At 35.3% G+C, this 17,683-nt stretch overlaps 1 protein-coding gene across 2 annotated transcripts in view; it reads right to left on the reverse strand.

Annotated features, from left to right (window-relative positions):
* Positions 1-17,683, reverse strand: part of LOC111063046 (octopamine receptor beta-2R-like) — a 216,069-nt gene that overhangs the window by 108,993 nt on the left and 89,393 nt on the right. For both annotated transcript variants that reach the window (XM_039440855.1, XM_039440847.1), the window contains one exon: positions 5,861-7,555. In XM_039440855.1, coding sequence (XP_039296789.1) covers positions 5,861-6,678 — 818 coding nt within the window. In that variant the 5' untranslated portion in view covers positions 6,679-7,555. The remainder of the gene's footprint in view (positions 1-5,860; positions 7,556-17,683) is intronic.

Consider the following 17,683-nt stretch of genomic DNA (forward strand, 5'->3'; position numbering starts at 1 on the left):
TGTAAATTCACCGCCGTCCAAATTGAAGAGAACCTCATCAAATGAATTCCCGAAATACAACAATATTTGGCAGTCTTACCAAAATTGGAAACCTTCCACATCGAAACGAAAACCTAAACTACTGTGACAACACTTCAAGGAATTTATTTCATCAATACAGCTAAAGGAAAAATTTACTATCGAGGAAAACCTCTGTTCCACTCTTCCCAAACGAGAGGACATCCAAACTTTCTAGAAAACATCCAATTAGAACGTCAAGATCATCAAATTCCAAATTTCCAAATTCAATTGAAAAATTTAGACAACTTCAACCAATTTAAAATCATTCAAGTGTCTCCAGTTATCCGAAAATCATATTTAACCACCGACATCAATGTTTTCACAACGATTTTGTACATTGTTATTGTTCTTTGCGTAATTTTCACCGTGTACAAAAAAATCTCCAAAAGAAGACAGCAACCTTCTTCAAGAACTTCGCTACCAACCCCCAAAGTTCTCTTCAGGGAGGGAGGAGTTACATCGTGAGAGTCTACTGCATTCATCAGTTTCTATACAACTTCTTGGAACTCTCCTGGAACTGTTGGAGCCAGCTTTCTCACGCATCGAGCGTCAGTCCTGCTTACAACATCGAAGCGAGAGGTACTCACTTTATCAAAATTCACTTGTTTAAATTGTATTGTATTATTCCAAATCTTGTGTTTTGTAAAAATAAAGATTTCTTTTTAAAAAGAAATCTCGCGGAACGCATTATTTAGCTTATATATTCAAAAATATATTTCTGAGGAACACATGCAACGTTATATTCTCAATATGTAATAAATTCATTCGAAGAAGCCTTGTGGGATGAAAGAATTACTTAATTAATCAATATTATCTCAGTGCCGAGAGAAATTCATTTTGGAAGATTCTGGTCATCTTAAAATATAAGCCTTCCGTTTGTAATTTTGTTATCTTATCCATTGAATGCCTTTATACCTTCTACAGTTTCTAGAGTTGGAAAGAGATTGGAACTAGCACTATGTAATAAGAAAATGTTGATAAACTCCTTCCCGGCATACAAGAGATGGATTGAGGAAAACAAACAATTTTCCGGGTAGGGGAGTACACATTTCGTAAGGAGCGCTGTGTTGTAGCCTAATATGTTTATCTGGAGCAGTACAGAGACAGAGAGATAGCTTTCTTTGCAATACCGCTTCGGTGTCTTATTCAATATTCTCATATCTTTTCTGCTTTTCTCTTTGACAAAATCAACAAACCTGCATGAGAAGCATCGAGATCTTGAAATGTGTGCTATGCAAAAGTTTACGAGCTCGAGGAAAACATAAATATTATGATCAGATCTCACTGGGGAGCGGAAAATCTCATCAAAATAACCGCAAATTATCATAGATATATAACTAGTAGTTCTGTGAACAGTAGACCTCGCGCTCAGTGAGTTACATTGACCTGTTTTTATGTTTTCTCAAAAATTAATAAATAATTTATCAATCGAAAATGTCTAGAAAAAATCCTAAATAAACATAGAGCTTTCTGTCCTATATCGTACCGTGACGTGTTGTCCCGGAATGTGAGTGTGAGCGCTGTTATCAGGTCTGGCTGCAACTGTCTACAACGTTGATGAAAAAATACAATTTTCAAGATGTTCGGTGTTTTTGAACAGGTAGTATTATAGTCAACTGTCTACTAACGTTAATGAAAAGATACATTTTCAAGATGTTCGATGTTTTTGAACGGTTAGTATTGTAGTCCACTAGACAGCTGATTTATGATGAATAATTCCATAGTCTGATTTTTACGGTAATATTGGCGTATGAAGGAGGCTCCTTTTCCCTTTTATATTATCCTTGAAATGCAAAATTTCCAAAAAAAAATGTATATACGTCGACGCGCAATTTAAAAAGGAACATACCTGTCAAATTTCATGAAAATCTATTACCGCGTTTCGCCGTAAATGCGCAACATAAAAACATAAACATTCAAACATTTAAACATTAAGAAAAAAGCCAAACCGTCGACTTGAATCTTAGACCTTACTTCGCTCGGTCAATTATATTTGAAGGCTTGTAGTTGTGATCAAGGTAACTATAGACATTGATATACTAATAGTCTTGATAAGATACTATTTTAATTACCTCGATTGAAATAATTTGAATACAAAAATGCCTTTCAAGAAACCATCATCAATAGTAATTATCTTCAGTAAAATTTGAGTCTCAACTTTGAATCACAACATGAATGATAGGGTGAATAGACTAGGAGTCCATGATCATAGGGTAAGATGATTCTTGAACATCCAGACGAACTTAAATTCTGACTACAAGTTCTATAGTAGAACGTATTTTGAACTGAGAGGAATAATATAGTAGAAGAATGAAGAAAGGGATTAATTTCCGATGGCCATGATTGAATGATAGATCGAGAAGATTAAATCTTGAGGAAAAATGAAAAAGTAGGATTAACGCCTCATTATCAAAATAACCCTATTCTATTCTCCTCACACCTGAAAACTGTAGAAAAGTTCTAAGTATAGCAATTCTTGGCTATTGATTAACTGTCAGATTATACAACACTTTAGATGATATATCTATTGCGAAGTCATGTAGGCTCAATCAGGATTCTTGGTTATGAATTCTCTCGCTTCTTTAGCGTTTAAACAGTTGTCTCACGTTTCTTCATGATAAATTGTGATTTATTTCCGGCACTTCTCTTCCATCACTCTTCCAAACGTCTAATTTGAAGTTGTTATTTCAGTTCTTCGGTATTCCAAGTCCTAGAATGACTCATATATTTTTCAGAATTGATGAATGGTCATTTTCGCTTTCAAACTGGATCATTCGACCATAGAATATGATGAAAAACTATTTATTCGTCGAACATTTAAAAATGCATATGAATAGTGTCAAATTTTGAAACTTGCAAAAAACTAGTACGTTAGGTACAAAATCACCATCTATGATTTATTATTGTCCACGAAATTAATCATCTTGTTTTTCTCAGGAAATCGGCCAAGTCAAAATTTTGCACCTGTTCAAATTCCCGCTCATGGGTTCGATTCCTGGTTTGTTTATGCTTTGTTTCTTCTATCATTTCTCACTATCCCATTATGCACTCTCAGGTGTTCAATGACTACAATGCTAGACAATCAAGGGGTAGATGGCAATATTATAATCATAAATTTCATTTGGAAAATCTTATGGCAGTTAAGTCTTTCATATTATAGAACACTTGTGGGAAAAACTCGCTCCACCTTATAAATGTCTCAAAAGTAAACATGATAATTCATAAGTTAAATTTGATCATCCATAAGACTTCAGAAATGGCATATGAACGACAATCCCATATTGCTTAATTCAGTTACATGATTTCCTAGCTTCAATTCCTGATTAAGCCTGCTTTTCCTGATTTTCTTGGTATGATTTGTTTTCCTAGGATGAATCTCAACAATAAGTGATTGTCACCGTTTGTGAAACCATGTTTATTTGGTTTGAAATTTCCAATTATGTAATTTCTCCATATTATCCTTCCGGTAGTCGCGCCCTACTCAATCACACGAGCAGTTTCGTGTTGTATTTTTTACAACATCCAATTTTCCAAGGGTTATGTTCTCTGTTTACTGTCAAAACATTAATTGTATAAATTACTTTTTTCATCTTCTTGGATTATTTTACGCCTATGAACATTTGGATGATTACCATTTTATAGCCCAATAAGGTACATCAAGCAAAGCCATCAATTCTGTGTTATTGGTCCGTTTACAGTCGCCGTATACAGTCTTTCCCTATCTTATGCGCAGTGCGACTTATGCACTGTCGCGACTAAATGGCACCTAAAGACTGAACCATTGCTCGGTTGATACTGCAACTCAGTGGAGTAATGGGGGGAAAGTTTTGGAATGACTCATTCACTGACATCACCCCATTCAATAGTTTTGTGCAGCAAAAAACTGACACTGTTGTAGTTTTTACAACAGCGCGACTGTCGGAAGGATAAGGTGAAATAAAAGAAAAATTGTCAATTACACAAATTTCGTTGAGCCAAACCAAAGTTTCAATGCACTTGTCAATGCGCTTGTTGCACAACAGTCGTGAAGATGATAAAAAATATTGCATTCAGTGGTCTCTTTTGTATAGCCTGAGAATCTAACCAAAAGTGAACACTGGATGAAGATGCCTTAAATTAGTTGGGCTCAAATAAATTTTGTGGAACTGAAATTTTTCTCCATTTCACCTCAACATGGAGAAATTCACAACCTTTCTTGTGAGTTTTAAAACAAATAAACCTGGTTTCACAAATTTGGTTTACACCGCTTCAATCGAGTTATGATATTTACCACATTCTCCTTGAATGAATCAATATTAAGTAATCAACTTAATAACAAGTTGGAAGTTAGGACGAGAAGTTTATGAGCATTCATCAAGTGTATTCAATAATAATGATTATTATTATTATTGAATAACAAGACGCCAAGGACCAAAGCAGGTGCTTCAAGTAGTATTATGAGAGCGTAGCTTTGCGTAGGCTGTGCTCGACAATCAACAACTTCATTATCACTTGACAAGTTTGCATCCAAAACTTAACTTGTCATAACTGCTGAAACTCTCTCTAATTCTCAGAGGATCAAAGTCCGCGTTCAGCAGAACACTGAAAAGTCATTATAAATTGTTGATTAACTTGCTGTCCACGCTAGGTGGAAAGGCCATGCATCGAGAATGAACAAGGTTTTTTTTGAACAGATGGGACGTTTCTAATAACCTTTTACTAATAGAGCAGTGAGTTTTAGGAAGCACGAAATACTAAAAAACAAGCTGTAATACATAAATGTGATTTAAGATTAATTTTACTGATAGGAATACTCTAGTGAATGTTCTTCTGTACATTATCGAGTTAAACTTCAAATCTCAAAACTGAACAGAAGAATAATACACATAAAAAGATAGTTGTTTCAAGTGAAAAAGACCAGATTTCTGATATTATATGAGAATCACCCAATTGATTACAGAAAAGTTTAGAAAGAGATTATCACAATCTTCAACCTCTTATTATTCTCGTTACTAACTTAATGAATAATTATTCAATGGCATCTTAACACGTTAAGATCACTGTGTTCCTGTCTAGAGCTTGCGTTTTTATTGAGAGATTTAAATGAAACATTTCCCATGAAAATAAACTTATCTTTCACATTCTATTCTATAAATAAATTCAATTTGTTTCGAACGGTATTAAAAACGAAATGAATTCTGATAAGCTATAAGTTTTTCTTTAATATTGGAATTGGTTTGTCGGTGGTCAAAAGTTCTTTATTTTATTGAAGGCTCAACTTCATAATATTTTAATGAGCGTTCCAAGATTAACGTGATGAATCCGCAATATTGGCAGGTCTTGAATAAAGGGAACTATACGTGTTGTAGAAGTATTAATTGAAGATTATTCATATCTGCAATAGAACACATCCAATGATGTTAATTATGCTCATAATTCGGCGAAACCAATCAATTCAATTGATTTACCACACAAAAAAAGAAAAAATTCAGTATGAACCAATCACAATAGCAGTTACACTGAAAAAACACTATAAGAATACAATTTATCAAATTGATCGTGTTGAGTGCTGGGGAGGAAAACATGAGTGAAAAATAGCTTGGTCTCACATATAATAGGCAGGTCATGGTGGAGAAAAGCAAGAAGTGAAAGGGTGCTAGAAGCAGGGAGGAGGAAGAGAGACAACATCTCTAGTCCAATCCTTTCTCAACTCAAAAACTTCTAGCTACTGATAGTCCTGACTGTCGGAGTTTGAGTCTGTTCCACTTTGATTGAAGGCAGTGTAGCAGTGTATGAAAATTGTGATAAAGATAAATCGTACCTGTATAACATCCTCTCCTGGCGATCAGCCTCGATGTAGATGCGATAGTACATGAGTATCATGATGACTCCGGGCACCCAGAAGGAGACGCTGGACGAGATGACGGCGTAGGGCCGATTCACCTGGAAGCCACACAGGTCGGGGTGTCGACGGCGGAAGCGCAGATGCTCCTGCGTCGTGTACCAGCCCATGAAGATCGGCAGGAAGGAGACGAGGGCGGGGGAGCACCACACCACAGCAAGCATCACCACCAGGCGGCTCTGAGTCATGATCAGCGGGTAGTCGAGTGGCTGCACGATCGCGTAATACCTGTCCACACTGATGCAGCACAAGTGCAGGATAGACACTGTCGAAAAGTACACATCCAGCGAATTCCACACGTCGCACATGAAGTAGCCGAACAGCCATCGGCCGTTGGTCAGCTCGACGCTGGCGTTGAAGCACATCGCCCAGATTGCGACCAGCATGTCAGCCAGCGCCAGGCTCACCACGAAATAGTTGGTGATCACTCGCAGCTTTCTGTGTCGCATCACACTCACTATCACCAGCAGGTTGCCGAACAGTGCCGCAATTATAATGAACACCATGATCAACGCCTTCAACACGAACAACACCACAAACAGCCAATTGGTTGTGGCCAGATCAGCCACATGCTGCCTTCGCGTCTCTTCCCACGACTCGTCGTTCTCCAACGCACCCGCACCCGCGCCCAGCAGCGAACTCTCGTTCCACTCTGTCACATTCCTTAATCCATACAGGCTGCCGTTTGCCATCATCAGCAGTCCATAGGGATCCATTCTCTTATCCAGATCCTCCATGGATTTGGATGTTTAGGAAAAGGAAATTTAAGATAATCGACAGCTACGAAAAACGAATTTGGCACCGAATTATCTACAAGATCTTCATTATAGTGTCCATACTACTACTCCTTTCCACTGACCTGAAAAGACCTATTCAGTAGATCACTCATATCTTTGCTTTATTTGGAGACATAATAGTCTTCATGACTACGTCACGAAACTGGAAGTCTTATAATACAATATTCGACAGGAAAATTCGTTTGTCAAGTGGTCGAATAGAAGTATCATTTCTGACAGTCTCTTTTTTTGAAACCAATTAATATCTCCTTTTCAATTTTGAAAAATTCGCTTGGTTAATTGTCTCTGTTTGATCATGCTTGTACTTTTTGAAGTAGTTGGTTGATTTCTACAATTATTATTACACCAAAGACAATCAGAAACTGTAGATAATAATTGAATTTCCTACCTATGAAATAACCAAACACCGCTATTAGAGAAGTGCTGATCTATTTTTCCAGGTACTGAGATGACTCTATAGAGTTGAAATAATTACCACTATCTATGTTTACTACTTCGATCTACATTTCTGATAGCTACTTCGTAAATTTCTAGTCTGTTGTAATCATTAAGGAATGTTTATACTTGTCTTTTTTTCTGCAAATCCAATTGAAAATGCAACACGAACGATAAGTTCTCGTGTTCTCTCTTTTCCTTGTAGCATTTGTTCAATTTCTAGGCAATAGCCTCTGAACTAATTGAAATACGGTGATTGTTGTTACTGTGGTCTCTAATTGACGTAGATGCGTAATCTTGAAAAGCGTTCTGTTTCTTACTTCCTCTATCTCGTCATTGCTTCCTCGGCACTCCCACTAACCCACTGTTTCACTCTCGAAATCTGAAACAAATATAACAGAAAAATTTTAATGATTCGGAAATACGCTATGATTGAAGATGAATGAATGAGTTTCATTGGACCAGAGTTCCAATCACCATGAACAGTAATCTAGTTTGTGAGTCCAATAATTACAGATAGCAAGTGGAATGGATGTGGTTTTTGTCAATACTGTACACGATACCCTACTCCACTCCACAATCACAGTCGTCACAGTCATGGCCATGCGCCATGATCATGAAAAATCAGGAATTAGAGATGGTAGTTGTTGATTGAGCATCCATAACACTGATAAATTCAATTTCTCTCATGTCCCGTATCACATTGCAAATGAAATTTCACACTTTCCCTGATCTGCTCGCTGAAGGGAGTCAGTGACACATTCAAGGTTTTGATATTATTAGCATTGTTGCTCTTAATAAACGTTTTTGAGATACTTTTGTGAAACCTTTTAAACTGAGATATCACGTTATCTCCAATGATTGGAAAAAACTGGTTATACATTATAAGTTGAACGTTATTTAAATTATTATACTCCACTTGGATAGTTGATAACCAGGAACTTATAATTGATATTATCCATGTTATTTTATCCAGGTAGTCTCACAACAATAAATATTGAATGATCGATGATATCTCCTCCAATACCTCACAAAAAAAAGGGGTTCTAATCACATTTTCTTGTTCGAACTCAACTGTAATGTTCTTACTTTGTAAGTAATACCACATCTATCTATCTTTCCTCTATGGTAATACAAGAGATGCTTCTTATTACTCAATTGAACAAGTAACAAGTAAACGAACCATATACCAAATGGTATTTACCATATTAAATGGTATATGGTATGATATAGGTGAAGATGAAGTATCACCATATTTTCCACAAAATGACTCGTTTACCAAGTTAATCAATGATATTTCATTAAATGATTGGAATAGATCTACTCTTAACACCTGTCTCTTATTTCTTACTTTTTGTTGTTGTGAAATGTGTTCTCTTGAATCTTCTCGAGATTCGATAGAAGGATTTGGTTTCTCTAGAATGTATCTTATAGTAAATGATTGTTAAAGACAGCGTGCTGGATGATACCTCACGATACTAAAAGAGATTAATGGTTGCAAGGGCTGCAACCAGTACTTAGAAACCAGACATAAGATAAGCTGGGTTTAAGCAAAGAACTGCTTGCTCGCAGTTTACTATCCGGGATGCTGTTCAAATAATTCTGAATGAATGTTTTCCAGACTCCAGTCTCCTTCCTCTTTACTCTCGTTCTTCTCTTTGCTCTTCTCTACACGCTTCTACGTCGTCCTCGTCCTGCTTGCTGAGGATGTAACTACTGGCTGAGCCTGCTTTGCCGAACGGCGTACCTGAGTTTAATACAGAGCATCTCTACATGTAAGCCGCTTTTGTTATTTGTTTTGGTTAGCCAACACCACTTAGCCTCTCATCTGCTCTGATATTGCACACAACATGATCAACAGTAACCTCCTTCCAAAACTGATAAAACTCTCGATTCAAGGAGGCCGATCCTAGTAGAGAGCAAGAAATACTTAATAGATTCATGTTTATGTACTAACAAAGAAAACTTCTATAATACTAGCGCATAGCTTGTGCAGGCAGTCTTGAATGTCAGCTTGGTCTGGCGGCTGGCCTTATGCACTTAGCCATCCCGAGCTTGGGATTGCCATGTTGTCATGTTTAATAAAAAATTAAAAGTTTTGTGTTGGTGATCTTGTTGTTTGTCAAATTGTGTGTAATATTGTTTTTTGTGTTGGTGACCTTGTTGTTTTAAAGAATTTCACAAATCTCATTCATATGGGTTGCTAACCTTGGTGCCCTTGAGCTCTGGTTCCACTTCAGAGTGGAAAAATCTTTCGCCTAGCAAGTGGAATCTGAGAGCTGGCTTACCCACAAATCTTTATACCACTAAATGCTATATTTTTGTATTATGTGGTACTAAGTACACAAAATTCTTTCCGAAACTGATAGCTGAAGTCAAAATGAAATGATTTTCTACGACTTATGGGGAACTTTTTCACCTATTGGTGCTCTCTAATAGCGATAATCAAAATTCAGAAGTTGAGGTTCTGTGAATTTGAAATTCTTCAGATTTGCAATCTTGACTATATAACTTTAAACAATTATAATTCTGTGATACACAATCACCTACAGAATAACGCTTGTTATGAAGATTTGAATAATCTGGGCAGAAAGCGTGAATTGTTTCCAAGTGATCATTTATGGATTGTATAGATCTTGTGAGAGGATGAAGTACATAAAGCTGTTGGACTGGATTGCTTCATTGAATTTGGAACATAAATGATTTTTTAGCATTCTATTTAATCGAATCCAAATCAAAGGATAGTTCACTTATATCAAATTACTGCTTGAATTATGCTCTGTAAGTTTAGTATTTTCTGTTGTATTTCCATAACATATGTTGATCCATTTGATAATCAATCTCGCACAAAAAAGCTATGAGATCTCTCCCACTCATAGCAAGTTTGACAGTTCTGAAGTTATAAATAATTGATCTTGAATCAAACTTTTGATGGATGATAGTGCCCTAACAGCAGCGTCCTTTCAATCTTCACATATAAGGGGGTTCATTATATGGGGGGTTGCTTGTTGCTTGTTCCATTGGGTGATTGCTGAATTCAAGCACTTCATGAACGCCATCCCTGACACAATAGGAATAGAACCAAATAGAACTATATTCGACTTGATCATTGAGATCCCGATTATCAACAAGTAGCAAGTATTGACTAATGATCAATAATGGCAATTTTCAGTTGTGAGTGTATATCTCATAAATATAGCCTAACAGACATCATGACATGACAATCGTGTCCAACATCAGTAAATAGTACATCATCATGTAATAGCTGCTGGTTATCAGCTAGTCAAATTTTATTGTTTATGTTGACTTTATCAACCTGATCCATTTTATTGTATCCAGAACCCTTTGATTAAATGCATAATTGATTTCCACTAGTTTTCATAGCATTGATATTACGAGAGATTCTTGTTCTGAAAATTAAATTCCACAATGGATATTGATCAATTGTCTGTCTTCAGACTTCTAGAATCACATCGCCACATTGTGCGATCAGGAGGAAAATAGTACCCTGCTGCTATATTGAATGCTATTTTGCTATTATTGATATCAATAAGACTGAATTGTACTAATTTCCCACTGAATATTTCTGTGGCATTATCAATCTCTGAACACATTGGGACAAAATAATTCTGATAAAACAATACATCACGCTGCTCAACATTTATCTCTAGAAGTGTTTACAGATATCCCTGAAGCTCGTATTTACAAAATCCCAATTTGATTGCTTCTTGCAGAAGAAATATAATAAATATTTCTCGCTAACTTTTCACAGATCAATAACTCCGTCTTATTTTCACACTTGGATAAAGCCTTCTGATCATGAGGACTCGGAGCAATGAGCTAGAAAGCTAGCAGTACGAAGCAATTGTTGTATTCCACAATGTGCGTTCACGTGACATGCTACCTGGAATCATTTATTTGATGCTGGTTTATGTGAAAAGATGGAAGCTTTCTTTGTACAACAAGAAGAAGACAGAGCCTCAAGGGGAATTGTTATCGAATACGCCATCACTCAAGGCACAGCCAAGACCATTAGAGGTAGAATGTCAAGAGACGAGAAGCATTTCAAAACTCACAGCTCTGTTTGTGTGCCTACCTTCCAAGATCCTCAGACGATGTCTATGATATTCTCTTTGAGAAAATAGTTGGCTACCATATTGCGTAGAGAGAATTCCCATGGATCTTTTTTTGTGAGTGCGTTCCTCACAATAATCATGTCATTCAAGATAAAATTTCCTCCCAACCACTGATCAGTGAATAAGATTACTTGGAAATATAATTATCTCAACCGTTATGTAGCAACACGTTAATAATATAGATAGGATCAGGATAACATGTTTTCTAGAATGAGATATCTCAGGGATAACCGCTTATTGAATAGAATCATTCCGCAATGATATACTGTACTGAATGACACAAAAGTTACAATTTCTCGTGTTGGATTTATCACTTTATTAAATTTTATTCATCGATTCAATCATTCGCACGATCACTTGAGGAAAAAACGGACCACACAATAGTATTTCTCTCCCGAATTGAATAACCGAAATCAGGAATAGAGTTTGGTTTCCACGTTCCAAAATTATGAAGAAATATTCATTGATGATAAATTTCGTTTCCTTATACAGGAAACAGAGGACGACCTGCAGTACTCCATATATAAACTGACAAAAATATGTGTGGAGTATGACTTATTTGGGTTGTACTCTCACCTACGAAAACGATAAAAATATTTTCAATAAGTTGAAAAAAATCCAATATATTTGTGGAACAATTCATAGAACATTGAAAAATAAAGTAAGGAGAGTCACAGAGCTGAAATTCTACAAGACCATGGCTATCCCAGTGTTGCAGTGTTGAAGTATAGAAGCAAATCATAGGTACTAGGTAGGAGAGAAATCCAAGCGGCTGAGATGCGCTTTCTAAGGATTGTAAATGGATGCAAAAGATTGGATCTACTCCGAAATGAGGACATTCGAGAGGAGCTTAGGTTGAGCCACTAAATGAAGAAATTAAAAAATATCGAAATAGATGGAAAGCGCATATCGACAGAATGTCAACCGGAAGAGTCCCTGTGAAAGCTTTCAACTATAAACCAGCAGGAAAGAGAGACGTTGGAAGACCAAGGAAAAGGTGGTCTTAAAACTAGACACGATTTTAAAGTTTTTTTTATAAATTTCAATTTCCAAGGCTATTTTAAAGACCGGAACAGGCAATCATGCCTATACCGTGGAAGTCAGAAGAAGAAGAAGAAGAAGAAGAAGAAATTTTGATCCACCTAATTATAATATCTACTATTCTCTGGAGATGACTAACTACGTGTCAAAACGTCATCACTTTCAATAAGTATTTCCACTTCAAAAGTGGAAATACTTATTAATAAATACTCACATTTCATTCAAAATAACAACTAGTCTAAGCTATGGTTTAGTCTAAGCTTCCATAGCTTCAAACGCAGCTTGCTCTGTTTAAATTTGCTGCCGCCGTATTTACTACACTTATCTATCTATTAATCAAATTAGATTATAGCAATCATCAAATAGGAAAGTGAGATAACTTTCCACCATTTTCTCCACTAATTTTAGATTTTCGACTTGATTAACAAAACTTTTCCTCAGAAAAAAACTATATGTACAGGGCCGCTCACTTGTGATTTGGTACAAATCGCAAGTAATTTTGTCCAGTACATCGTTTCAATGACTTCAGTTTCAAGTGGTGAACTGAACATCAAAACTACCTCTATAGTTAACTGCTTGTTAGTTTTATGTTTCTTATTTTATTCTTATAGTGACAAATACAATGGGAGGATGTATATTTGTGTGTATGTGTTACACATTCACATCCAACTGCTTACCCTCATTTGTTGCTGAAATCAATGTGACACTATATGCTCTAAGTTTCACAAAAGAAATAAAATTCGAGTATCAGAAAATTCATAATATTGTTTGATGAAGATGCTGATCGCCTTCTGAGAATTTGCTACATCATGAGAATGATCATTCATAAAAATAATTATGGTCACATTTTCATTTATGGTCAATATGGCGATCTCACTTTTACAAATATATATCCACTAGCCGTCAGGCACGCTATGCTCGCCATATCCGTCAGGCCAGTCAAAGTACTGAGAAAACGCAGAAAAGCTGGGAAAACGCAGAAAAGCTGAGAAAACGCAGAAAAGCTGAAAAAAACGTTAGAAAAACACTGATTTTGGGCGTATCTTTGATGAAATATTAAAGTCACAAAATTTTTAGACCCTACCTAAGCCTCTGTACCAAAGAACTGAGAAAAGGCGAAAAATCGCTAATTTTGGGTGTAACTTTGGCGTTATTGCAAATTCCTTCTAACACACCATTATTACACCCCAGCTGAGCTTCTGTAGTAAATTTGAACATTATTGTTCTCGATAAAGCTGAGAAAGTGCAAAAAAACGCTGGAGAAACGCAGATTTTGGGCGTATCTTTGACGTTATAGAAAATTCCTTCTAACACAATATTATTACACCCTAGCTGAGATTCTGAACCAAATTTGAAAATTTTCTATTCATTTGTTCTCGATAAAGCTGAGAAAGCGCAAAAAACGCTGGAAAAACGCAGATTTTGGGTGTATCTTTGGCGTTATTTCAAATTCCTTCTAACACACCAATATTACACCCTAGCTTAGCTTCTGTACTAAATTTGAACAATTACTGTTCATTTGTTCTCGATAAATCTGAGAAAAAGCAAAAAAACGCTGGAAAACGCAGATTTTGGGCGTATTTTTGGAAATTTTTCCAAATCCTTTCTTAGTGCGCCTCTAAAGGGCCAACTGAACATACCTACCAAATTTGAACGTTCTTGGTCCGGTAGATTTTTATTTCTGTGAGTGAGTCAGTCAGTCAGTCAGTGCCATTTCGCTTTTATATATATATATATATATAATATATATATATATATATATATATATATATATCAAATTTGTTCCATTTGGGAAAACATAAGAAATTGAAAATATAGGAATAATCATTTTCCTTTCTTCCCTGTATAATGATCACAAAGGGTGTTATTGATAGAAATAACACCCATCTTGTCTCATCTTGTTTATCGGTAGAAAAGATAGCAGATTGTAAAGAAATCCAGAGCAAATACGATCGATTCACCACCTATGTGATACTGCTTGGGGATTATGTGAACTACGCATCCTTACAAGGTATATAAAAAAGATAAGCCGATTAGAGACGTTGTGGATAAAGGTGAACCCATCATCTGAATCTCCACCTGGACCCTGGATCTCATCTCCTTCTTCCGCGATCCACTCCCACTCACTCTTTATTGATCTTTCAAGATTTATTATTTACAGTAAAAATATTACAAACCGGATCCAATCCCTCTCTCCGATAAGTTTCAATTGGAAAGTGAATTAATTCAATTCAAATGTTTATTTACGTGTTCTCTCCTCCGTACCCGCACGCTCAACTTCATAAAATAGCGACCTTGCTCATCAATAATATAAACATTAGTAGCGGAAAGTTACATCCATTTCGCCTTCCTATTTCAAGAATTCAAGTGGAAAGTGAAAATAATTATAGTCTGGAATAACAATATTGATCATCTCTTACAAGTAGCTTGGATGTTGATTGAAGCTTGAATTCATTTCTCACCAAAGCTCATATGTGATAAGCTTATATTTTTCATTATTCGCTTATCATGAAAGGGGAAAGACTTTGGCTATGACAAAATAGAAGCAAAACGTTCAAGAAATTTAATACTAATGTTAACTAATGAATCTAATCTTTTCAATTATTTCTTCAATATAAATTTCATTTCAAAGATCAATGTCGTTTAATCGAAGGAATATAAATACTGTACTCATGTTCTGACACACATAATTAATCCAATAATTTATTTTTGGATAAATGTACAGAATGTATATTGATTATAATGTTTAGAACATATTTATTATTCTCTTAAGGAACGGTCATTGGGATAAAAAACTTTCAATTAGCCATATAAACGTAGATCAATGACAGTTGGAAAAGAATAAAAACTGAATCAATAGAATTATTTTATACACAATTTTTTTATACAAATACTGAATTACTTGATACCTGTTGTAGTAGAACGTTCTTTTTATTTTACTTTTCAATTAAAACTTATTAGAGAGAGGGATTAGATCCGGTTTGTAATATTTTACTGTAAATAATAAATCTTAAAAGATCATGAAAATATCAAGTTGGATGAAAGCTCGGTATTAATAAATAATTGGATATGTCGCTGAAGTGGATAACGCCATGCGATCATGTATGCAAGGCTTCATTGTTCAAAGTTTGAATACTCGTTAGAAGTTCTCTTATAGACTCACGTTTGATTAAATTCCAATGCAAAACTCGATCTCCCAACAGGGTTGAAGTCTCTCCCTTCATTAATGAATCATTTCAAAAATCATGAGTTCCATCTTATCCAAGTTGACTTTCAAAGGCAGTTTAAACTTTCACGAACATTTATAAAGTTTGAATGACTCAGTTCTATCCCATGTTTTCGAAATGATGGTTCTGAGTTCAAAATATACTTGGAGAAGTTTTAGTTTCTCTCCAAAAATGTCAACAAATCTAACCAGAGGTTGAAGAATTACTTGCATGGTGGAGCGAGTTCATTTTGAAGAGTACACTCAACTTTATTCTGTGAATATTAATTTTCTCTGATAGCAATTTCGAGAGAAGAATATCATGATATACAATTCAAAGTTACTTGTGTTAACAAAAATGCACAATAAATGCATGTCTAGGCTAGAAAATTTCCAAGATTTCAGATTCTCATCAAAACACTTGAAATTCTAATATGAATCTCGCAACCCAAATTAAACTCCAGAAATAGTTCTGAGGATATAATATAATGTCTCCGATTCGGAATTAACATTCAGGAAAAACTCAGACTGAAGTAATAATTTCAAGAAATGGATTTTAAATAAAGTAATCTGTTTGATAATTACTTGAAAAAACGCATCTCTGATTAGTTTAGCTCATGAATACATTTGTTTTTTATTCTAATTAGTATTGATTTTTCAATTTTGCCATCATTGAATATGCATTGGAATGAGTATATTCTTGGCCTAATGTGTTGTAATGCACTGAGCAAGAACACAGCTCAGCCATCCAATTAATCCATTGATAACATATTCCACGTTTGTGTGAGTAATGTGTCTCTTCTATAACAATCAATACAGTGGAAATTACCCGGGATTGGAGCAAAGATATTCGAAACATCTAAATAGCAGACTTAAAATATGGAAGTTCACAATTCATTTCTGAATATATGTAACATGCTGAGCAACGTATACTAGTCATTCAAGTTGCTCCAGAAATTAAGTTCACTAGGTATTCCGATACATGATTAATACTAATAATAATTATATATAACATTCAAACATAATAATATAGTTAAAAAATCTCGAAAAAATAAACTATACTCTGTACAAATTAATTTCAGACTTGAAGGAATATGCGACGCAGAGAAATGGAGAGAGATCAGCCAATTACAGTGATTAATAGAGTGATAGGTAGAAGCGCAGTTGCCAATTTGTCGATAAGAGTCAGTCGACTCATTTTTTTTTTATTAGAGTCAGTCGACTGAAGGATTCCAGACAGGAAACTCCGTAAGTTTAACATGAGCGCTTGAATACTCACGTGAAATTAGAGGAATGCTGGCCGGTTAGAACGGAACTTCGCAGCCGTTGTATGCCGTCTCTGCTGTGCATGTCCCTCCCAAGTCAGAAAGTAATGTTTATATAGAGTACAGTAGAAAACAGTATTTTATTAGTGGAGCTTTGGAATCTTGCACTTCTGTATGATTTGCAGATGCATGGAAATTCATTTTTTCAAATCACGTATTAATTTTGTGTGGACAATACGCAAGCTCCCAGTATTCAAAAATAATATTGTTTAGTATTCTAGTCAAAATTGCTCAAATATGAAACCAATCGGAGTTCATCATACTATATATAGGAAATATTAAATAGAAGCTTCATCCATTCCAGATAATGTTGAAGGAAATGGAGGAGATTATCCCATTTATTTGGGAATTATATATTTCTACTAATATAGTTTCTCAATATCACAAATCATTGAAATGCTTACGTGTCGTTCTCATTACAGCATTGCATTTAATTAGCAATTGAGAATTGGACATTCATTTTATAAAGCATTATTATCGAATTTCTTCGTTTTGAAACTGATAAATCATCTATGAAGTGCATTCAAATACTCCGGAAATGGATGATTGGCCTTAGGGAATGCGTTGAGTATACAGACTGCAACACAGCTTCGCCACTATAAAAATACGCTACTATAGAGTAGCATACACGTCGACTCAACTAACAGAGTCTAGAGCTTCGAATTGGGAACCTTAAGGTTTTTTTATCCTTGTTATCTATCGAGAAATTATTGATATATTCATATAGATTCTTCGTGAACTGAAACAAATATGCATATATCCAAATATCTGAGCTGATGTAAGAATCTTGAATAAATAACACA

This window comes from Nilaparvata lugens, chromosome 1, assembly GCF_014356525.2.
Source record: "Nilaparvata lugens isolate BPH chromosome 1, ASM1435652v1, whole genome shotgun sequence".
Lineage (NCBI taxonomy): Eukaryota > Metazoa > Arthropoda > Insecta > Hemiptera > Delphacidae > Nilaparvata > Nilaparvata lugens.